At 43.0% G+C, this 25,476-nt stretch overlaps 1 protein-coding gene across 4 annotated transcripts in view; it reads left to right on the top strand.

Annotated features, from left to right (window-relative positions):
* The first annotated feature begins 1,278 nt into the window (after nucleotides 1-1,278).
* LOC126468642 (protein ARV1) overlaps nucleotides 1,279-25,476 on the top strand; it is a 71,519-nt gene continuing 47,321 nt past the window's right edge. For 2 of the 4 annotated variants that reach the window (XM_050096569.1, XM_050096566.1), the window contains exon 1: nucleotides 1,558-1,709. In XM_050096569.1, the coding sequence (XP_049952526.1) occupies nucleotides 1,695-1,709 (15 nt within the window). In that variant the 5' untranslated portion in view covers nucleotides 1,558-1,694. Of the gene's footprint in view, nucleotides 1,488-1,557; nucleotides 1,710-18,146; nucleotides 18,297-25,476 lie in introns of those variants that run through there. The other 2 variants (XM_050096567.1, XM_050096568.1) reach the window with 2 other exon arrangements.

Below are 25,476 nucleotides of genomic sequence, written 5' to 3'. Positions count from 1 at the left end.
GCCAGTTTCTCGTCAGTTTCACTTCACATCAGACAATAATGTTTTCTATGGCATCAAAATTTTCTGTTGAAACGCAACACAAAAGTGTAATAATGAAGCAAAACTAACAGAAAACACTTTCAAGAATTCCAGTCTTTTCCTCGTGCGTAAAGTTCTCTTCAAAACTTATCATGTTAGGCTCTCCGCGATCCATCATAACTCACGAACATTCAACCGAAAAAACGCGGTAGACTTCAGTTGAAACTTCGGGGCTGAGAGGCCGTGGTTGCTGTATAAAATTTCCACCTAACGTTTCGTCTCCATCTGCGGGAGACGTCTTCCGGCTACTGCCCATAAATATATATATATATATATATATATATATATATATATAAGCTACCGTGCTGGCACCATTCAGCTACCGGGGACGGACACTTACTAGATATGTTACAAAGAGTAAAGATAACACATACCTCAAATAAGTCTAAACTTTTACTAAAACAATTATCTGAACCAAAACACATCAAGATATGATCCCTCAGCGAAGCATATTAGGGCTATTACTGTTCGTACGTCAGTAACTTTTACTGTAGTGATAGTAATGGAAAGAAATTGTCTTTGCTGACGACAGAAATTTTAAAGTCACTGGGAAAACAAACAAGAGAACTCCTTGCAGGTAAAAATACAAAGTGAAATCCTCAACGAAGTTAACAACTGCTCGGTACACAATACAGTGACACAGCACAAAAAGAAAACTAATGTTATGAATTAAAGTTCGTAGAGTGACAACGCCTGTTAAATTAAATGTAGATGGAACCTCTACAGAATGCCTAACAAACCAAAATTTCTGGGAATAAATATTGATTCTCAGTTGAAACGATATGAACCCACCAAGATACTTGCAGGCATAATGTCATCAGCATGTTATAATTTTAGAGTCTTCTAGTCAGTGTGTCACAGCCAGAGTCTTCCCGTTACATGCTATTCATCTGTACAGTCAGTTCATAGCTACGGGATTCTTTTGTGGAGAACAAATATACAGAGTGTGAACACAGCTGTCAAATTACAGAAAACAGCCATAAAAATAGAAGATGACTCCTGCAGATGGAGACGAAACGTTAGGTGGAAGTTTTATACATCGACCACGGCCTCTCAGCACGGAAGTTTCAACTGAAGACAACACCGGCCGTGAAAGCCTACATTGTATGACTAAACGTGTTAGAATTTCAAGGCAAGCGCGCTACTCGCCTCACGCAATTGGCTGCGTCATTCTGGCCTGTCATTGGTTGGGCGTGTGTTCTGGCAGAAGTGCTGTAAGATCAGTTTTCGCTTTACTATCATCTGTGTATTTACGTTCGGCGCGAGGGGCAAATTTTATAAGAAGTGACTAATGAAGTCCAGTGTGAAGTACATACAGACGGTGGCGGGCAAAGATTTTGGAACCTAAGCTTTCCTTAAAAATATATAACAACAGTTCCGTATTTTGTCGCTGTCTATATTTGAAGAACGTAAGAGAAATTTATTTCAAATGTGTAGCCTACCTGATTATTTCTAGACGTGTTTAGAGTCAAGTAAGATCGCGACGTGTGAACAGAAGATTCGTACTAATAATGTATTATGGGAATGGTTAAAACTACTTGTGGATAAATACTGGTTTAATTTGAACGAAATTAAATCACTGCGGTAAAAGGATGTATTTTTTGTGACTGAACGAAATGCCAACATATATGGTATTGTGTCTAAATTTATTGCGCGTGTAGAATAGTCGTTTCCCTTATACTATTGCATCGTATCGTAACTATTTTCTCAGTACGGCAATTTTGAGTTTTGTTCATTTATGTGATTGTAGTGCATACCTATTTTCGTATCTACGTACGTCCAAACTCGACACAATCAGACTGTGGCATTACATTCTTGCCTTATTTATATTACAGTCTGTTTGGTTTACAGTGGAATCGGGAAAAACGAAGTTTCCTGAAGAAGTGCTGAGAGATGGCTGGATTCTGAAGGATCATAAATATCAATTGATTCTAGTCGGCTTTGGCGGCTCCAGCTCCAGAGAGCTGTACTCCATTGAGTTTCCATACTAGTATGCTTTTGCAGCCAATCACTTCATTTGACTGTTTGATGTTGTATATATGATCCGGACGTTCCCACTTCCGTCATCTTGAGTGACCTGTGAAAATAATTTTCATTACCTTATTCATTGGGATTCTTGACTTTGTTGCTGGACTGGCCTTGTTTGAGAAAGTACTTATTGATACCGGTATTAATTTTGGTTTCTTATATTTCATTACTCCTGTGGAGAAATCTTGTGTTGAATAGCGTTCTCACACACATTTGGTGAAAGTCGTCCATAACTATCTTGAAACCATTTATCACCCTTGTAAATCAACTGCTTTGACAGTTTTTCCTTTTCTTTTAGTACTTCCTTCATCATTCAATTCCAACATTGGTATGGCACTGTGGGACACAGAAGCCATCTGGCAATAAAGCAATTTCAGATGTATTCTCAAACAGTGTCTGAAAAAACTGACCTTTCATGGATTGGTAATCACATTTTCACCCACTGGCTTAATAGAGGGAGGACTAAACTATACTAGACTTTTTTGTGTCCATTTTATTCACTTCGGATTGTGATGCAATTTCATGAAAGATCCACATTATATATTATAGTGACGAGAAGTGTGCTTTTGTTAGAAGCAAGCATGTCATAAGAACTGTCTCTACTTTAATTTCTTTTAACAGCATGCAACCTGTAAAAATATCATAATAAATATATGGCAGGAGTGATTCTGGAAGCTCTCTGAAGAAATCTTTCAGAATATTTGCGACATCTCACATACCGAGTTTCCCGCCACTGTTGAGATGTCTTTATCTGACTTTGTCAGGCATTTGGAACTTGCTTTGTGATGGAGCCTTTCCGTGCCACAATTCTCTTCACTACATTTACATGTGTCAACAATGAAATAGTTATTTACTGACACTGCAACTGAAGTAAAGGCCTTTAGGAGAGCCTGCTGTCATTACTTCATGTTGACTGAGAGTACAGTGCTTGTTGTCACTGAATTTCTTAAGCCTGTGATATACGCCTATCACCTTCAGTGCTTGCAAGATTACATGCTTCAGTGCCTCCTTGCATTCCTGAGTGGAAATATGCATAATGGATACAAACTAACTCCATACCTTAAATGAAGGAAGACAGGAAACTTTATTGAGGGTGCATAAACACTGCTAGATGTAACAGCATGGTAAGAAAATTCCAACACAGTCCTCATGATGAAATATTACAGCTAAACAAAAAGTACACCACAACTAACAAAAACTTTAATTTTTTATGTTGTAGATCATAAAGATAGCTATTGTAAAGCTCAAAAGTTGTACTGTTCTGTTGATCTATCATGACAATCATATTGGGAAGAGCATGTGTATAATACCATCTATAATTCTTCATATTGATTTTCATGCTGTTAGCCACTTTCTACATAATATATGAGAAGTGGAAGGTGTGATCATAACTGTAACATAAATGAAAAGGAGGGGGCAGGACATACAACCAGGCAAATGCAGAGTCAGTGGATGTCATAAATACTTCGATGGACTCCACAACCTAGGGAAAGCTGGGTAGATGACATTACATGCAGGAACAAATTGTATTAGTATAGCTACAGGCTGTAATGAATGGGGAAATCAAGACCACCTTGTCTGTCAATGGATATGAAAGAGTTGATGGTTTTGTGGAGTGTGTCCATGTTAATAAATGGGCTTGATTGGAAATACTTGACTTGGCTGTAACATTGTGTTGTATGCATGTTATTCTTACTCTTTTAGTTCCATAGGCAGTCCCAGCATACAAAGAAGTTAATTACAAGCAGTTTAGCTCCTCAGGAATGACAGCACACACATACAAAACTATACAATGTGAATCAAACTTTCAAAGTTTGTTAATGAGTACCACCTTAGTATTTTGGTGTGAGGGATCCATGGTCTCTGGCAGCTTGTTAAAAAGCTATTGCATTTTGTTTGGTTTCTTGTCTCCACTTAGCTTTGTATTTGTTGTGCATTGTAAATAGTGCACAACAGTGCAGATGTCAATATGTGCTGCCTCTCTTGCTTCCATTCACTCATGGCATTTACTAATAACAGTAATGTGCATTTTACTCTTCACCTTGAAGCTTGCATTCAGTACTGCTCAGTTCTGTCTTGGGTTTTTTGTTGTTTTTTTTTTACATTATTAATTGCTGTTTAGCTGAAGAAAATAATTTCTGAAAAATTATATTATTTTGCCTCAAGACAGTGTAATTTTCAGCATCTGCAGAAACTAAAGAGGATGAATTCTTTTTGAGCGGGCTTTAAGACGAGGATGCAGTCTCTCACCTCTGCTGTCTTTCCTGTTTGTTGACACAATAAAGGCAGTTTAGGATAGACCCACTAAATCATTAAAGGAAATTCACATGCTGCTTAATATAGTTTAGAGTTAATAGTGAAGAAAATAAAAATAATGAAAACAACATCAGTAATCTGCCAAACATTAAAACTGGAGAAACTCATAGTAAGATATCACAGGATAGTTGAATCATGGAAGTTGTAAGCAACAGATTTGCATATATGAAGAAATCTTTCTTCCAAAAATGAATTATATTTGTGCGAGAACTGATAAATGAGTTACCAATGCTGTGTGCTTAGAACACCGGGCAGTACTAAAGTTAAAGGATACTGGCTGTAGCCATGTCTAGTATACCTTTATAATTCATGGGAGGTCTTTATTCACAAGTGTTATACTTATCAGCATTCAAAAACAGTTATGTTTGCAACTACGAATTACAGATAAAACTGAGCATATTTAATTGCTGTCCACTTTGCTTATATGGTGAAAATTGAATCTGTGGCACAGGGCTGTAGTCACATTTGTAAGGAGTCTGATGGAGCCACTCTGTTTATGGCTGCATAGTTCTCCGAAGTCTCTTCTGATAAATGAAGGGTTCATGATGCCATCGCCCATTTATTTTCAAACTGGGAAAGGAATTTAAAAATATCTGTTGAATATGTTTTAGTGCATAATCATTATTTTGTAATGTTTCATAGCTGTTACATGCAAATATAGAAGCTGTAGAAACTGTTAAATAGATAATACAGGTTCAGTATGTTGTGAATAGTGATTTCCTATCTTTAATGTCACAACATGCCAGTTGTTGCAAAAGAGTAGAAAATATCACATTAAATATCTCTCTGACAGCATGTATGATCAGGTATTCTCTTAAAAATTTATTGCTCATGCCCCTCCTCCCACCAGTAGTTCCCCATTCTGTGTTCTGCAGCTTTTATGATTGTATGTGATGTAGCAGTAGTGCAAAACGTATTGAAATAATCTTTACGAGGTTATTTTATATAAGCTATAAATCAGAACATATTAATTTCACAGCAAATATTCTTGGTGTTGCCATTAAGAGTTAAAAACTCACCAGCAAGTGCAACAATTTAAAAAAAGTGGAGTATTCTGTATTATAAGGAATTTTTTGCAAAAAATGGCAAAATTAAATGGAAAAAAACCATAAAGCTACAAGAAAAGAGAAATAAAATTTTGTTAATTACCCATCTGTTATAGAAAGATAGTGATAGTAGATAAGATAAAGCAGATTCATATGAGGAAATTTCTGATTTGTATCCCTTTGTGATAAGAAACCAGAACCCGAATCAAATAATTCTATATTAACAAAAGATTTGCACTACCAGCCATTAAAATTACTACACCGAGAAGAAATGCAGATGATAAACGGGTCTTCATTGAACAAATATATTATACTAGAACTGACATGTGATTACATTTTCACGCAATTTAGGTGCAAGGATCCTGAGGAATCGGTACCCAGAACAACTACCTCTGGCCTTGATACGCCTGGGCATTGTATCAGAGCTTGGATGGCGTGTATAGGTACAGCTGCCCAAGCAGCTTCAACACGATACCGCAGTTCATCAAGAGTAGTGACTGGCATATTGTAACGAGCCAGTTGCACAGCCACCATTGACCAGACATTTTCAGTTGGTGAGAGATCTGGAGAATGTGCTGGCCAAGGCAGCAGTCGAACATTTTCTGTATCCAGAAAGGCCTGTACAGGACCTGCATCATGTGGTCATGCATTATCCTGCTGAAATGTAGGGTTTCGCAGGGATCGAATGAAGGGTAGAGCCACGGGTTGTAACACATCTGAAATGTAACGTTCACTGTTCAAAGTGCCGTCATTGCGAACAAGATGTGACAGAGACTTGTAACCAATGGCACCCCATACCATCACGCCGGGTGATTCGCCAGTATGGTGATGACGAATACACGCTTCCAATGTGCATTCACCGCGATGTCACCAAACACGGATGCAACCATCATGATGCTGTAAACAGAACCTGGATTCATCTGAAAAAATGACGTTTTGCCATTCGTGCACCCAGGCTCGTCGTTGAGTACACAATCGCAGGCACTCCTGTCTGTGATGCAGCATCGAGGGTAACCGCAGCCATGGTCTCCGAGCTGATAGTCCATGCTGCTGCAAGCGTCGACGAACTGTTCGAGCTGATGGTTGTTGCCTTGCAAATGTCCCCATCTGTTGACTCGGGGATCAAGACATGGCTGCACGATCTGTTACAGCCATGCGGATAAGATGCCTGTCATCTAGACTGCTAGTGATAGGAGGCCGTTGGGATCCGGCACGGCATTCCTTGTTACTCTCCTGAACCCACCGGTTCCATATTCTGCTAACAGTCATTGTATCTTGACCAACGTGAGCAGCAATGTCGCGATACGATAAACTGCAAACGCGGTAGGCTACAATCCGACCTTTATCAAAGTCGGAAACGTGATGGTACGCATTTGTCCTCTTTACACGAGGCATCACAACAATGTTTCACCAGGCAAAGCTGGTCAACTGCTGTTTGTGTATGAGAAATCGGTTGGTAACTTTCCTCATGTCAGCACGTTTTAGGTGTCGCCACTGGCGCCAAACTTGTGAATGCTCTGAAAAGCTAATCATTTTCATATCACAGCTTCTTCTTCCTGTCAGTTAAATTTTGTGTCTGTAGCACGTCATCTTCGTGGTGTAGCAATTTTTTATGGCCAGTAGTGTACATCCACCTCTGATGATGTCATTCATATCTATGAGAAAGTAAATTCAACCTACAAACAAATGGATGTGGCTAAAAACCCTAATGAAATTCTGGATGTTCATCTGCAAGTATCATAGTTATTTATGTATAGAGTAAAAAATTATTTACAGCAAAAAGAGTAATGGTTTTCACTGAAATTGAAAAAGATTGATAGGGCAAGAACAAAAAACTCAGTTATCAAAACAAAAACAAAATTTCATCCTTCATCAAATAATTGTACTTTGAAAGGGTGATGAAGAACTTACTTTTAAAAAGTTTGTTACAGAATACTTTCTGCTTCCATGTTGGAAGGCTTAAAGTGATGCTGGGTAATGCATTTGGCATCACACAGAACTTGCAGGCTCTTAGGCCAAGGTAGATTATAAAACTTTCTTCTAATGTTTCATCTCTGAGTGCAGGAGACATCTTCCAAAGTAAAACTGCTAATCGCAACCAGAACTTGAGGGAGTGCTCTAATTATATAGGCAGTGTAGAGGGCACAGCAGTCAATCATATGACGCCGGCTACGAGATCATCACTGGTATTGCCAATATTCTCAATTGAAAGAAATCGATCTTCATTCTTGTGTTGCAAAGTTGACATCCAAATTCTGTATGATCTAACACCTTCCTCTTGTCTGTTAAAATTATTGTGTGTGTATGGATTTCAATAGCCTCTCTGTACACATGCGCATGATAATGCAGTGTTTTTGAAATGACCTTCATCTCAGTGAATTTTATTTTCGTAATAACCATCTTTGTAAAGATGTTCCTCTAAAGCAGATTTGTGCGTATCTCCTAGGCGACAGTGCCTCTTGTGTTCAGCATGATGGGTGTTAACATTTACTTTTGTGGTACCAGTATACACCATTCCACAACTACAGTGAATTTATATACACCCGGTGTAGCCAAAGGATGTCTTCTATGTTTTGCTGATCCTAAATATTCCTCTATATTCATGGTGTGTCTGGGGTAGTTTCTACACTGTACTTGCTCAACACTTTCCTAATGCAACCTGTAATCATACTGATGAATGGAAGGCAAGCTTTCCCCTTGATTGGCCGCTGTTACTCGTCGGTCCTGATTCTCTCCCTAGGGCGAAGGGCTGTGTATATCTCCTTGTTGGACTAACCATTCTTCTTGAATGTCGACCGTTGATGTTAAAGCTCATCTTTAATGTAAGTCAGTTCAGAAATTTTGTGCGCCCTATCTACCAATGTTTTAATCACTCCTCTTTTCTGTCTGGTGTGGTGGTTAGAATCTTTATGCAGGTACCGGTCAATATGCATGGCTTTTCTGTATACTTTATGGACCAATGTCCTGTCCCCTCACATGATAGCAGACACATCCAAGAAATTCAGCTGGCCGTTATTCTCCATCTCCGTAGTAAATTGTATTTTTGGATTGATACTGTTGAGATGTACCAGGAAGGCATCCAATTCCTCTGTACCATTTGCGCATACTACAAAAGTATCATCAACATAGTGGTATCACCTGGCTGGTCTTTTTCTGGCAGTCTGCACTGCCTCTTGTTCAAAGTTCTCCATAAACAAATTGGGAGCAGCTAAACTGAGAGGGCTGCCCAACGCCGTCAATCTGTTCATAAAAATCATTGTTGTTTTGAAAATAGATTGTGGTGAGGCAGTGTCTGAGTAATTCCAGAATATCTGTTGGAAAAATATCACTATACATGATATTAAAAACTGCAGTCTCAGGCAACTGAAACCACACTGCGAGCAGCAGCACCAGTGCATGATGGGAGTGGCAACTGAGTTTTTTTATGTCTCTCCTTTTCCACTACTTCCCCCTACCCACCTCTCCTCTGCCTCCATCTAAACTGCCGCACTTCAATGCCTGCCACCCCCGCCATACTATCCCTCCCCACCCCAGCCTCCTTACCCCCACCCAGTTGTCACTCCCATCATGTACTGGTACTGCTGCTTGCAGAGTGATTTCAGTTGCATGAGATTGCAGTGTGCACATGCATGCGTCTGTTGTTGATGAAGGCCTTAATGGCCGAAAGCTGTAATTGTGAGAGTCTTTTTGCTGTGCCTAACTGCAACTCAGCATCTCCGCTGTAAGGTAACAACTTTCCTTCTCATAATATTGTTACATTCCATGATGCATTTTCCATTGTTTGATTTCAGCTGTACATGAGGTAGCTTTGTTCACTGGAATCGTGGTAAATGACAACACATCAAAACTTAAAAGGATATCGCCATGGCTCACATGAATTTCTTTTAATTTGTCAATGAAATGATATGAATGTTTAATGTGACTATCAGTTCCACCACCATAAGGCTGCAGCAGTGGGGCAAGTTGTCCAGCTAATTTGTGGGTGGGAGACCCTACAGGGCTCACAATAGCCTCATAGGAATCTGTGGTTTGTGCATCTTGGGTAGCCCATAGAGCCTGGGCAGGTATGCTTCCATTTTGCAGAGTAACTTCTTATCAGAGGAGAGTGAAAATGCTTTCATCAGTTGATTAGTGATTCTTAAAATATTTGTAGTTGGATCGAATTGAAGTCTTTCATAGTTAGCGGGATCCAAAATGTTATCTTTTCGCGATAGTCATCATTCCTCATCAGGATCATGGCATTACCCTTGTCTGCAGTAAGAACAATAATGTTTTTATCTGCATTGATACCTCTCAGTGCCTTCTTTTGTGCCTGCAACACATTACTGTTAGGTGGCTTACTTGTACATAAAATTCTAGCTGTTACCGTCCTAATTATATCAGCCAACTGCTGTGGAATCTGAAAGATCCCCTGCCAGTATTTGCTGTAATATCTTCCATGGATACTTTTGAAGATATCGCAGCTAAATTGCTTCCTTTGGTTGAAATTTCAGCTTCAGTCAAAACTTTATCAGACAGGTTGATAATAGTTTGAGAATTATCCTCAATCGAAGCTAGTGGCATGTTCTTCTCTAGACTAGCGAACTACTTTTTGTGTCTTTTAACTGATCTCTCATAGCATTGCTAATTCCGTAGGGCTGTAAATACAGTGAGCCTGTGCCAAACGAACATCCTCTTCACCTTCAGAGATTTCAGAACAGTCGCAGAGTCCCTGCAGCATAACAGGAGGGTGAACATTCTTAGCTGTTGTGCTTTCGTCTTGTGCATTCTCTCAAATTGTCAAACTGATATTGACATGTCCTCCCCGTAGAGGTGTTTGATCATACAGTGTAAGCTTTCGTAGCTTGTACTGACATAACTTAAAACTTCCAGGCCATTAGGCTGTTTGGTCAATGTATAAAACTTTCTCCTAACATTTCCTCTCCAATTGCAGGAGACGTCTTCAGAGGTAAAATGGCTAACTGCTACCAGATTGATTGATTGATTGATTTTAACAGGAGAGCTAAAACAGCTTAGGTCTGACCCGCCACTGCCCGCACTGAAACTAGATTTATTGTGCGGTAATCACTTTCTGTATATCTAGTAAAGCCAACCAATGCCCTTAAATAGTGCAAGGAGTCCCTCTACCAGTTTTTTGTTAGACACAATTTCTTCAGGTCTAGTTGTCCTGAAGATTCTGTATCTTTTACTCTCCACTGTCATGCATTCAAAGATTAGGTGTGATGCAGTTTCTTCACCCTCATCACTGATCCTACATTTAGGTTCCTCTTCCGTTATATCCATTGTGTGTAGGTGTTTTTTGAAGTTCCCCCGTGGCCAGTCATCAGTCCAGTCATGAGTTTGATCTCTCTCTTTCCTGTTCAATCCCAGGATTACATTAAAACATGGCTTGGGCATAATTACCTTACCATGTTCTTGTTTATGGACCGTGGTCCAATATCCTGCGTGCTGTTTCCTAAGCCAGTTCCGTAGTTCTAATTTGATCGTAGCCTTGGTGATTGTCAAGACAGGTCCAGGTCCAGTAAATGGAGTTGTAGCCCCCATCCTAGCCAATCTATCGGCTTGTTCATTGCCACAGATCCCTGAGTGGCCAGGGACCCACACTAGGTACACCCTATTGCTTCCCCCTAGCTCCACCAGAGGCCTGTGGCAATCTGCAACAATCTTAGATCTTGTTGCACGAGCTGCCAATGATTTCAGGGCTGCCTGGCTGTCTGAATAGATGTAGATGCTACAGTCATTGTAGCACCTACTCATATTCTCCTGATTGCAGTAACTTCGGCTTGGAATACAGAGTCCAGTTTCCCTGGAGAGATGCTGCTCTCCAGTCTTGGCTGAACCCTGCCCCAACACCTTGATCTGTTTTCGACCCATCGGTGAACCAAACAATGTCCCCCGTATAGTGTTGAACTGTTTACTCCCACTGCTCTCTACTTCCAATTATTATGTTGTAAGGCTTGTCGAATCAGTTGGGAGTTATATAGTCGGTGGGCATTTCCCCAGCCATACCTATATTTACCTCACTCACTATGTTAGTGTGTGATTCTGGATATCCGAATGAGACCCAGTTTTTGCCAGTTTTAAGTCTGTATGCCCCAGCTGCTGCCTCCATCTTAATCCAAAGGTGAAGTGGAGGCATATCCAGCATGGCTTCCATTCCAGCAGTTGGTGTGCTGCTAAGTCTGCCCGTTATGGCTGAGCAGGCCAATCTCTGCACCTTAACAAGCTCTTTAGCAGCAACCTGCTGTTCTCCCTTCTTCCAGCACACTACGGCCCCATAGGAAATCCTAGGTCTAACCACTGTGGTGTATATCCAGTGCAAACCCCTGGGGCTTAGGCCCCAGTTTTTGCCATGAGCCCTCCTAGTACTCACTAAAGTGCTTTTTGCCTTGGAGTAGATACTCTTAATATGAGGGGCCCAAGTTAGCTTCTCATCCAAGGTTACTCCTAGATATTTCACTGTCCCCTTCACAGGTAGTTTCATCGAAGAGCTTTAGATTCCAACTTGCATGCTGAATATGTCTCTTCGTAAATGGCACCACAACAGTCTTCTTAGGATTAATGCTCAGATCCTGTTTAATGCACCATTTTTGCACAATGTCCAACCCTCCTTGTGCCATATTCCTGACTGTGTCAGTGAATTTGCCAAGTATTACTATGACAAGGTCATCTGCACATCCTTGGCAGAAGCATTGTCTGGAATTTAGTTCCTCAATGAGTTCGTTCACCACTAGATTCCACAATAGAAGAGACAAAACTCCTCTATGTGGGCAGCCTCTAGTGGTCTTAATTACCATCTTTTCATTCATCATGGTAGCCTCTACCTTCCTTCCACTAAGATGGCTCTGGTCCATCTACATATAGTGGTCTCCAGGTCATGCACCTCTGTTGCCCTTACCATGGAATTGAAGGTTGTGTTACTAAAGGCCCCCTCAATATCCAGGAAGATGCAGAGGGCTATTTCTTGGAAGTGAAGTGCTTTTTCCACCTTCCCAACGAGTTCATGGAGAGCTGTCTCACATGATTTACCTGGTTGGTATGCATGTTGGTTCAGTTGTAGAGGGACCCTACTTAGCCTCCTCTCCCCAACATATACATTTACCAGTTTTTCCAATGTTTTGAGATTGGAGGAGATCAGACTGATTGGTCTCATATCCTTGGCCTTGGTATGATCAATTCTCCCTGGCTTTGGAATGAAGACAACCTTCACTGCCCTCCAAACATTGGGAATGATTCCTACTACTAAGCTAACCCTGAATATCCTGCATAGGACTCTTATAAGCTTCCCTCCTGCCTATTGCAGGAGAGCTGGAAAATTCCATCTGGGCCAGGTAACTTCAATAGTTGGAATGTTCCCACCACCCACTGGATTTTTTTGAAGTTCACACATTCCTTGGCCAATTCCCAGTCCTCTCTTTGAGTGCCTGAGAACTGTTGTCTCTCTGGAGTCACATACTGGTCTGTTATCTGGCAGAGCATATTGAGGAAAGTGAGTTTTGAGGAGCAATTCCAGCGTATCATGTGCTGTCTTTGTATATTCCCCATCCTCCTTCCTCAACGTACCTCCTGGATGAGTTGGTACTCTAGTGAGAATATTGTGAAGTCTGGCTTGTGCAGCCGTGCCTTCCACTTCCTCACAGAATGCCTTCCAGGATGCCTCCTTTGCTTGTCTTATTGCTAGATTGTAACTGACAAGAGCCTCACAATATTTAGCCCATTGTCCTTTATGTCTCGCAATATTAAACAGTCTCCGAACCTGTTTTCTTTGCGTTTCCAGTTTGTTATTCCACCAAGGAACACTCCTATTTGTGCACTTCCTGGTGATTGCGCAGTCGTCCTGATATGAGGTCACTATGGCAGAGGTAACAGCCTCTGCTACTTCCTCAAATTCTAGTGGCTTCCTTATCCTGGTTTTAATTTCCGATAAGCCTAAGTCAAGGTCCCTCCTATATGTCTCCCAGTCTGTTTTCCTGGGATTTCTATAAGTCATGGTCTGCCTGATTCCCATTTCAACCTTGAATTTAATCTACATGTGGTCCGGTGAGGATGGCTCCAACACCAATGCTATTGTTTCTCATAGCTACCCATCGTCATGGAACCAAATGTTATGTCGATTACTTCTTCCCTCCTGCTATTCCTGACTGTACGTTCATTGCTCTTATTCAGGACCTCTAAGTTGTTAGCTAAGAGGAATTCAAGAAGGTACTCACTTCTGTTGTTGGTGTCCTTGCTGCCCCACACTAGGTTGTGGGCATTGGTGTCACACTCCACCAGCAGTTGGTCACCTTGCTGATGGCAAGTCTCTACCAGTCTCCTCAACTCCAAGGGAGGGGGATAACGGTCTTCGTAAGGAAGGTATGCTGAGGCCAAAATAATTTCCCTTGTGATACCTTCCTCACATTGCTGCATTTTGATGGTCACTAAGTCCCTAGAGCAGAATTCCATCATTGGCATGAAAGAAATGCCATTTCTAACATAGATGCATGTTCTGGAGTTTCTTAGATTCCTAGCATAGATCAACCTCCAGTGCCTCCGAGGCCCGATACACCCACTTTGTATAAATAGGGTTCTTTTATCAGGGCCACGTCCACTTCCTGTCTCCCCAGGAGCGGCTCAGGCCAGCAGAGGCCCCTTTACTGTGCTGCAGATTAATCTGCAGCACCTCCAGGCTCCGTCTTACTACCATCTTTGAGGTCTTTGAGAACCCTGATGGTGACCTGCGAGAACGCTAAAAACAGTTTCAGGTCCTGCTCCTGCATTGCCTTCAGAGACTTCTCACCAACCTCCACCACCAGGGTTCGTCCTTCCGGAGCAACCTTCTGGTTGATCACTCTCCAGTCATGTCGGGACTTTTGGGTTCTGGGCCTCTATTTTCGCGAACAGTCTTGGGAGAGACTTACTTAGATATCGTGGGCACCTTGTCCTTGAGCCATTCTATTGTGTGCACCCCCTCACAGACAAAAATGAGTGTGCCACGATCTAGATAGACCCTCCTGAAGTTGGGACGTGGGCCAGTGTCCCCCCAATCTTTTCAAAGAGGGCCATATGTACTAGTTCCTCCTGCTGCAAGGTGATGGCCACCAGTGGATAACTGCCATCCTAAAAACCGAGACTGCAGCACTATAGGTCTGTTTTCCTGTTTCTTGCCTCGGTTTTTTCTGGACTGGCTTATCCAGGGAGGAGGGAGTCTTTGATTCCTCTCTTACCCACTTATTACCTGTCTTTGATGTTGTGGGGGTCTATGTGTCCCCTTCTGTGGGGGTCTATGTGTCCCCTTCAACCTGAGACAGTTTTTGCCCAGGGGTCTTGGGTTCTAGTCCTTTTACTTCCCTCCACTTGTGTTTAGGAAGCCATTCTTTTCCATCCTTTTTCCTCTGTTCCCTGAGTAGCTTCCTCCTTTGGGCCCCAGACAAGCCTTTGATCTTAATCTGATCTAGCTTTTCGGTTACAGTTCCCACTTCTGGCTCAGGTCTAGACCCTGATTCAGTAGTGGAAATGCCTTCCATCAGTTCAGTCCCCGATGCTTGGGTATGTGAGGTCTCAATTTGTCCCTCAGTTTCTTTTTCTGTAGTCGTGTCCATGTTGGTCTCACGAGATTTGGGGATCTAGAAGGTCCACACCACGAATACCCCGCACGGTGTAAGGCTAATTACTCAGGGAGGTTGCCCGGTATCCCTGAGGCTCTGTTTGCGACACATCTTCTCATGTGCCACGCACCCCTCAGCATGGATCGCATCACACCTGGGTTGGGTCAGGGAATAGGGTAGGACTAGGAGTGGATAGGGAAGATGGGACGTTGTGGGACACTCTTAGTCTGATCCATCGGCTGAGGCCTTTCCGGCAGTAGGTCCTCTACCTTCGGCATAGCCCTCAGCTTCCTGCAGATACGCGAGCCTCTCCACCCACACAGACAGTGCTTCGTCAGGGTGGTGTCCCCCAGAGAGGACTGCAACCAGAACTCACAGGAGTGCTGACTATACAGGCAGTGTAGAAGGCATCAGTCTTATCACATGATGTCGGCCATGAGATTATTGCTGGTATTGCCAACATTCTCAATTGAAAGAAATCAACAGTCATTCTTGGGTTGCAATGCTGACATCCAAATTCTGGCTAACTTAACACAGTCCTCCTTTCTGTTACAATAATTATGTGTTTATAGATCTCAATAGTCTCTCTATACGTACACACATGATAATGTGGTGTTTTCTATACACCATTCATTTTGGTGAATTTTATATCATGTATCATCTTTATAAAGATCTTCCGCTATGGCAGATTTATCTGTGTGTTCTCAGTGGCAATTCCTGTTGTGTTCAATGAGACAGGTGTTAACACTTCTGTATGTGATATCAATATAAACCCGTCCACAAGTACAAGGACTTTTATATACACCCGGTGTAGCCAAAGGACGTCGTATATCTACCTTCCTGGTGGGTCTGAAGTAGTTTCCGCACTGAACTTGCTCAACACTTCCGCAATGCGATATGTAATTGTACTGATGAATGAAAGGAAAACCTTCCCTTTGGGCAGCTGTTGTTCATCAGTTCTCATTGTCTCCCTAAGGTGAAGTGCTGTGTGTACCTCCTTGTTAGGATAACCATTCTACTTGAATGGTGATCGTAGATTTTCAAGCTCATCTTTTCTACCAGTCACCTGCTAGAGTTGCCTTCCAATCAGCCACCAGGATAGCACAGGCAATAGTGCACTGTACAGCCACACCACCATAACTCCTTCAAACTGTCCAATGACATCTCAGATATGTGTCATTGCTAGGTGCCAGATAACCAAAAATGACAGTATAGAAAGTAAGATATTCACCAGTATAGAACAGTGAGCCAACCTGAAGAGGACCACAACAAGTCGGTTGAAATGTTGGCAGTTTAGCTGTTTTAGTAGTTTACAGTGACACAGTCAATACCCAAAAATTATTTTATCCAAAATGAATCTGGCCATGGAAGTCCATGAACCTATATTACTATGCATTTGTTTTTCCATTTTCATTTTACTTGTGTAAATTCAGCACTATAGCAGCTAACACACATTATGTCATTGTAATATATAACTTTTATAGGAGTTATTACTATACTATTGCCTGGTTTGTCTTTTGTACCAGGTCATCATAACGCGAGGTATAAACTGTAACGGTGCCATCATGTTGCCTGTCTTCATTTATGACTAGTTTATCAGGTTTGTGTGTCAAGGAAATTATGACAAATTCGCTGTACCTATTTCCAAGGTTTCCAACATTCTTATGAAATACATTTTGGTTAGGTTTTGTCATTGGTTCACAGCAGACTGCAAATTTCTTAACATTCACTATTTATTTAGATTTTGTAGCTTATTTGATTCATGTTACTCCGCACACTGCATATATTAATCCTATTTATCAGGAAGCTGTCTCTTACCAACACCTGTGATTAGTTTTCTGGTGATATTTTTCTCATTTTTGTGGAGGTGCAACTAATGAATTGTATGGAATTCTTTCTATAAACTCTTAATTTGATGAGTCATACATTATGAAATAATTTACATATGATTTTAAATAGGTTTTCCTTTTTAGCCCTTCCATAATTACATTATACTGCAGTATCTATATGTCACACGTAATATTTAGGACATGCCTGGCCAAACGGCATTCTGCAAGCAAGTGTGCTCCAGCTGCACTCTTGTTTAGTGCTCTGGTACAATGGTAAGTGGGGATAAGTGGGAAGAGGAAAAGAAAGCTGCAGCTGTTCGCATAGAAGTCCCCTTGTCAGACATCAAGCAGTTTGCTGAGAATACTACTTGTGTTAAATTAGATTTATGCTCTGCTTTAGGAATACTATAGCATCTGTGCACTTGTAAAAAAATATATAATATGCTTAATATGCCATGACACTATTATGAGCTAGAAAAGCACTTATTGGAACCTGATTACAACACCGGCCACAAAGACGATTTGCATTTGTGTTCTGATGAATGACACTAATACTGACTTAACTGAAGGTGGCCATTAAAAAGAAAAAACTGAGTTAAGGGTGACAAAAGCTTTTATGGTTGACATCACCAATTATTTGAATTCATTATATGTTTTAATTGAAGGGAAGAATAATTTGAGAACGGACATAGCCAATAAGATTGGTGCCATCAAACAAAAATTAATTGTATGTAAAATTATGTAAGGAAAATTAGAGGAAAAATCATGTAAATATCTTAGGGAGTGTCATGAACAACATATTAAAAATCTTGAGTGGTGGAATGTGAAGATTGGGGTGGAGGACATTTAAAGGTCAACTTTTACATTTTTTCTTGAATAACTCTAAAACCATGGCTTCTAGTGAAAATGTTTCCCAGTACTAAATTAAACTATATTGCATTTCTAAAAAAAATTGACCTGTTATTTTTTCTCCTGGACTAACAGTTTCCATGTTACAGTGGATGAAAATATTGTACATTATCAAAAAATAGTGTTTAATGATATAAAATTAATGTTTACTGTTAAATGAAGTGGTTTAAGAACAAATATTAAATGTGTGTACCATGTCTAAGTGCAGTCTAGCATTATTAAAGAATAAATTATGTTCAGGGGGTGTAACTGGGTGGAAAGTAGAAGCATGAAAGAAGAAGGTAGGTCATATTGTGGCCATGCACTTCTCCTTCATAGGTCTGCAGATGAAAGAGGGGGCTGTGATTCCACACTTTATCTGCCCCACAAAGTGAAAAGAAGCAACTACAGGGTTTTTCACAAAGTTGTGCCAATCATGCGCAGCGCATCTGGCAATCAAATGCACAGACGTGCCTGGGAGTGTTTACTTTCCACAAAGTGCATTGACACCACATGGAATACAGGTATGAGTTATAATATGAGGCATATTCAGAAAGTAAGTGTACAGTGACCATAAGAGGCTGTGTGTGTGTGTGTTTTTTTTTTAGTGTTGGCAATACTGAGGGGCAGAGGGAGATCTGACCAGAGCAGGCATAGCAGGAACACAGTAGTATGTAAATTAACTTTGTAGTGTCCGGATGCATGAAAGATGTCAGTAAAAAAGCCCACCAAATGCGAACCATATGCTGTGATTCACTTCCTGCTCACAGATGGGATAACACCAGCCAACATTTTTTTGCATGTCAAAATGGTTTACAATGAAGGTGTTATGAACAGAAAACGTGTGTTTAAGTGGTGGAGGGAGTTTAGTGGAGGTAGAACAAATGTTCATGATGAACAGAGAAGTGGAAGATCTTCCATTTTGACTAATAGTTAATGCAAAAAATCGAGGAAACTATTTGTGCAGACTGCAGCTGACAGTGAATAAAATATCTGGAATGTTTCCACAACTTTCAAGAACTCTATTATAGGAGACACTCGCAGTGAACTCGGATACAGGAAACTGTGCACAAGATGGCTCCCTAAACAGCTGACAGAATGGTGCAAGAAAGTTCGGGTCATTAGCACCTGCGACTTTCTTGAGGGACTTGAACTGGAAGATGAGGATTTTCAGAGCCCAATTGTGACTAGAGATGAAACATAGGTTGCTCATTACACATTTGAGACAAAAAGACAGCCATCACAATCATGCAACATCAATTACTCATTTGCCAAAGAATTCAAAACCACAATTTCGGGCAAAAAATCATGGCCTCAGGGTCTTGGAGACAAAAAGGCATCAATTTGGTCAAATTTCCGCCTCAGTGGGATACCATCAATGCACAACAGTTCTGTGAGAACCTAACGAAACTCAAAAGGAACATCCAAAGCAAAAGGAGTGTAATGCTAATAAAGAGTGTTCTTGTTGCACGGCGACACCCACCCTCACACAGTCTTGGCCACCAGGGCACTCTGGGACTCGTTTGGTGGGAATATTTTGAATTTCCCTCTCCCCCCCCCCCCCCCCCTATTTTCCCCTGATTTGGCATCTTTAGGGTATCATGTTTTCACCTACCTTAAGACACAAATGATTAGAATTAAATTTTCAACTGATGAACAGACGTAGAAAGTTTTTGAAGTGGGGGAAGGGGCTGGCAGGGGAGTTGGAGGACAGCATAGAGAAGCTTGTGCCATGGCTCACAATATGCATTGATTGGCATGGGGATTATGTGGAAAAATAGCCAATAAATGTGTTAACAAACATCATCTTGTAATTATTTTTATTTTTCCAATACACTTTTTCTAAAATTTCTAAACATGCCTCATAATACTAATGCAAGAAAGGCATATGGACTGAATCTATTTAAATCTCTGCACATTCTTGTACTCAGCTAAAGGGGAAATTGATTTTTAGTTGTCTGCTATGGTAGCTGTAGCATTCTTACAGGAAAGGCAACTTACCCTACAACGAACACTGCTTGCTCTTCGTTTTGCAGACTGACTATTTCTGTAGCATTTCCTGTTCAGTTCTCTTATGTGAATAGACAGAATAACTTAAACGTTTCGTCTTATAGGTGATGGTCCTCTCTCGGGTTTGACCTCCATATTTCCAAATTCTTCCGAAGAGCGAGCCAATTGGGGAAGGGCGCCGTACATGGTGCATTGTGTTCATCGTGCATTGAGGACTTTAGCCAGCTTTCTCGACACGTCGTCGCATTGCCATCTCTTGAGCGAGAATACATTCCTGGGTGTGATTTCCACCGTGCACTGTACAGTGTTGCTTTTTGCAAAGACGACGACCATGGACTTCCTTGCACCTAATATCCAGCACGGTAGCCAATCTGTCGTGGTGGGGCCTCTATGTACCCTGTTGGTTGTAGCCCCCTGACAATACAGGGATTGCTCTGCTGATGCCTGTGCCGTTAACTCTATGCCAAGGAGTAGATGCTTATCTCCTTGGGGCATCGAGACTCCTGGCAATGGCCGTCCTGCCAGGTGGCCCTTGCTGTGGCTAGGTAGTGCCCGTGGGGAGGGGCCTTGGTTGAAGTGGGTGGCATCAGGGCGGATGACCCGCAATGAAGTGTGGTACATCATCTCTTGCTGGTGGCCAGCCGCCAGCAGTCTCTAAGTGTTCTTGGGCTCAATTCAATGCTCAGAAATATGATCCCAAATCATTCCCCTCCCTGACCACACCGTGGAAGTAGCATAAGGTTCAGGATGGCAGTGACACTTATTTGCCCTGGTTCCTAGTTTGTACGAGAGCTGATGGAGAGTCTTTCATGTCAACAAAACCTCAATTCTTTGTAGAGCATTTAGAGGACAAGTTTGGGGAGGTCGAGGGCTTGTCCAAAATGCGCTGTGGGTCAGTATTGATATAAACGGCATCCTCTGCCCAGTCACGAAGGTTACTTGCTTGGGATAAGTTAGGGGATGTTTCAGTTACCATCACACCCCATAAGAGTTTAAATAAAGTCCAGGATATTATTTTCTATAGGGACCTTCTTTTGCAGTCTGATGACGAGTTGCGCTCTAATTTAGAGCGTTGAGGTGTTCATTTTGCCGGCACGTTCATCGGGGCCCGAAGGATAACCAGATTTCTACTGGTGCCTTCATCTTGGCCTTCAAGGGTGATGCATTACCACAGAAGGTCAAGGTGATGGTATACTGCTATGATGTGAAGCCCTATATACCTCCCCCAATATGGTGCTTTAAGTTCTGGAAGTTCTTCCATATGTCTTCCTGCTGTACTTCCAGCCTCACACGTCGAGATTGTGGACACCCATCACATCCCAATACTCCATGTACCCTGCCTCCCACCTGTGTCAACTGCGGACAGCATCATTCATCTTGCTCACCAGACTGCAGGATCTTACAGAAAGAGCAGAAAATCATGAAATATAAGACCCTGGACCGACTGACCTATACCGAGGCTAAGAGGAAATATGAATGACTCCATCCTGTGTGAATGACTTCCTCATATGCCGCCGCTACAACAACTGTAATAGCCCCATCAGTTCAGCGAATTCCAGTCGGCTCACCGAGCCATACAACTCCACATGCCTCCTTGCCCATGGGGGACCACTACCCACCCTGTTGCTCCTGCACCACCTACCTCGGGAGCAACACGCCCCCCACCCATCGGGGACGTCCATCCCTGCTTCTAAGCTAGAGAAGCATCCAACTTCTTCGGCTCCTCTCACTTGCAAGGGGTCCCTTGGGTGCCTCCCTTCCCAAGTTTCCACAAGTGGGAAGGATGATGCCCAGCAGTAGCATAAGTGCCCACAAGCAGAGCTAGTCGTAGGGCTTTGTAATCCTCCTCCGTCCTGAAGACTGAATCGGTGAAGCCCTCCCAGCCAGTGAAACCCAAGGAGCAGCAAGAAAAGTCCAAGACCACCACCTCTAAGATGAAGGAACTAGCGGTGGCACCCACCCCACTGCAACCTACAAGCTCTGCGTCTGAGGGCGAGGTAGAGATTCTGGTATCCGCTGAGGACGTAGATCTCACCAGACTCTCAGACACATTGGATGTCACTCGCACAGGTACTCAATCAGTGGCAGCAGGTGACCCAGCAGCATTATCTGCCTCCTCAGTCCCTTCACGCCTTTCTCGGCCATGGACAATGTCATCCTCCAGTGGAACTGCAGCAGTTTTTTCCACGATATTGCTGAGCTCCAACAACTTCTCAGCCTTCACCCTTCCCTCTGCATTGCTCTTCAGGAAACTTGGTTTCCGGCAATGTGAACCCCCACTCTCTGTAGCTATCGGGGTAATTATAGGAACCGGGCAGCGTATGAGAGGGTATCTGATGGTGTCTGCATCTACGTCCTTCACTCCATTTACAGCAAGTCTGTCCCTCCAGAAACACTTTGAGGCTGTCGCTGTTCGGGTGTGGATGCCTCAGGCTGCTACTGTCTGCAGTCTCTATCTTCCACCGGATGGTGATGTCCCGCAGCATGTTGTGGGTGCACTGATGGCCCAATTGCTGCCACCTTTTCTGTTACTGGGCGACTTCAACGCCCATAACCCTCTGCGCCTCCTAGACCTTTTCAATCGTATCTGGGTTGAGGGTGAGTTCCCGTCACAATGGCGGGAAAGCGTCATAATCCCCGTGTTGAAACCTGGCAAGATCCCATTGGAGATGGACAGCTGCCACCCCATTAGCCTCACCAACGTTCTTTGCAAGTTGCTCGAACGCATGGTGAGCTGGAGGTTGAGTTGGCTACTTGAGTCTCGGGGCCTTCTGGCTCCGTCTCAGGGTGGGTTCCGTAAGGGCTGCTCTGCCGCCGATAATCTGGTGTGCCTGGAGTCTGCCATCCGTACGGCCTTTGCCCGCTGTCAGCATCTGGTTGCCGTCTTTTTTGACATGCGGAAGGCATACGATACGACATGGCGACATCACATCCTCTCTGCGCTTCATGGTTGGGGTCTTCGGGGTCTGCTCCCGATTTTCATACAAAATTTTCTGGCGCTTCATTCCTTCCGTGTGCAAGTTGCGGCCTCCCATAGCTCCTCCTGAGTTCAGGAGAATGGGGTACCGCAAGGATCTGTCTTAAGTGTGTGCCTCTTTTTGATTGCAATTAATGGGCTCGCTGCAGTGATGGGAATGTCTGTCTCATCCTCCTTGTATGCTGACGACTTCTGTCTTTACCATAACTCCACTAGCATTGCAGCTGCTGAACGGCAATGCAGGGTGCTATCCGAAAGGCGCAGTCTTGGGCTGTAGCACATGGCTTCCAGTTTTCGGCTGCCAAGACCTGCATTATGCATTTCTGCCAGCGACGCACTGTTCACCCTGAGCCACAGCTTTATCATGATGATGAACCTCTTGCTGTGGTGGAGATGCATTGGTTTTCGATACCCAGTTGACTTGGCTACCTCATAGTCAGCAGCTTAAACAAACATGCTGGCGGCATCTTAATGCTCTTTGTTGCTTGAGTCACACCAGCTGGGGTGCCGATCGGCCTACCCATCTCTTAATTCAGTCCCGTCTAGATTATGGCTTACAGTTCAGCATCCCCTTCTGCATTGTGGTTGCTGGAGTCCATCCTTCACAGTGGGATCCGGGACCCGATTCGCCACTGGAGCTTTCCGGACAAGCCCTGTCAACAGCATACTTGTGGAAGCTGGTGTCCCTCCATTGTGGTTCCGGCACCAACGATTACTGGCCGTTAATGCTACACACGTTTGTAGCTTCCCGGGCATCCCAATTATCATCTCTTGTTCCCTCAGTCGGTTGTAAATCTTCTGGAATGGCATTCCCGGTCAGGGTGTACGATTGCGTTTCGCCTCAGAGCTCTTCTCTCAGGGCTTGAGGTGTTCCGTCTTCCACCTCTTTTCCAGGCCCCTCTGCATATACCCTCCTGAGGCCCTCTGCTGCTGCTTTCTTTCAATCCTTGCCACATTTCAAAGCTCTGATGTTGTCTGTACTGACAGTTTGATGGCTGCTGGTTGTGTCGGTTATGCTCTTACTCTAGGGGATCATTATGAACAACACTCATTGCCAGATGGCTGCAGTGTTCTCACTGACGAGCTGGTTGCCATCTCTCACACCCTAGAGTATATCTGCTCCTGCTCAGGTGAGTCCTTTGTAATCTGTAGTGACTCCCTGAGCGGTTTACGAGCTATCGACCAGTGTTTCCCTCGCCCTCGTCTGGTGATGGCTATCCAGTAATCCCTCCATACTCTTGCCCGTTGTGGCCGCTCTGTGGTCTTTGTGTGGACCCCAGGTCATGTCGGCATCCCGGGAAATGAATGTGTTGACATGCTGGCCAAACAGGCTGTCGGTGCACCAGCCTTGGAAAGAGGCCTTTCGGAAAGTGACCTCAGGTCAGTTTTGCAGCAGAAGGTACTTCGCACCTGGGGTGAAGAATGGCACACCCTTCCTTCACCCAACAAACTTTGGGCCTTCAAGGTGGCTACCAGTGCGTGGCTCTCCTCCTTGCAGGTTTCTTGCAAGGACTCTGTTGTCCTCTGCCAGCTACTTGTTGGTCACACCTGGATAATACACAGCTATTTATTGCGCCGTGAGGACCCACCTTTATGTCGCTACGGGTCAGCTTTGAGAGTGGTCCACATCTGGTTGGACTGCCCACTTTTAACTTCGCTCAGGCAGACGTTTGCACTGCCTGATAGACTTCCTGCACTTTTATCAGATGACGTTGCAATGGCAGATTTAGTGAGTTTTATTCATGCAGGGGGTTTTTATCGCTTGATCGAAGTGTTTGTCCTCTTTTTTTTGTGTTGAGTCTGGCCTTTGGCCTATGATTTTAGACTGGAGTTTTCAGTGCGTTTCTTGGTGGTTGGCTTTTTCTTTTTTGTTTATATGGTTGGCCAACCACTGTCACACTCGGTGTGATTTTAATTCCTTTTGTCTGGTCTCTGTTTGTGTCTTTCTTGTCCTGTGTTGTCTCTTGTATCTCCATTGTTTGTTGTTTTTATTCCTTGTGGGGGTTTCAAGTTCATGGAAAAAGGGACTGATGGCCCTAGTAGTCTGGTCCCTTCAATCCCACAAACCAACCAACCAATTTGCAGCTGCTAGATGAGATTTTATATAAAATATGTTCCTATAAACAATAGCTGAGAAGTATATAATTTGTCATGTTGATGGTGACCTTCGCAGTGTTAGTGGGGAAGGGATTGTACTCATAAATGTGGCACCTTGCTGCTGTCTGTGGTTGACAGCATATTGTTAAGCCAGATCATTTTGCTATCACTTGGTGGTGAATTAATGATCAACCATAAAGATACTGCACTTCCGTCACTATTAACTGTGTTACTGGTAAAATGGATAAATCTCTTCCATTCAGGAATCTCGACAGCTTGTAGAGTGGGCTGCGCTGAGGGGAGCCACTTACCACTAAGCTCAGGCAATCACCCCTGCCTGGCCTGTACCGGGGGGTACATGCGAAACCTACCTGTTGACCTAGGGCTTCAAGCTATTGCAGTCAGCATTTTTCTTCTTCACTTCACCTTTTCCCTTTGTACTGTTTACACTCCTCTGTCATTCAGTGTCACCGGGGCATACTTCCCCCGGCTTACTAGTTTCTGCTGCTCGGTGACTTTAATACGCACCACCCCTTTTGGGGCTCACCCATAACCTGTCCAAAAGGTGCTCTCTTGGCTAACTTTCTCAATCAACTTAACTTCTTCTGCCTTAACACAGG

This window comes from Schistocerca serialis, chromosome 1, assembly GCF_023864345.2.
Source record: "Schistocerca serialis cubense isolate TAMUIC-IGC-003099 chromosome 1, iqSchSeri2.2, whole genome shotgun sequence".
Classification (NCBI taxonomy): domain Eukaryota; kingdom Metazoa; phylum Arthropoda; class Insecta; order Orthoptera; family Acrididae; genus Schistocerca; species Schistocerca serialis.
Note: the sequence above shows the minus strand (reverse complement) of the source record. Positions and strands in the feature narration are given on the sequence as shown.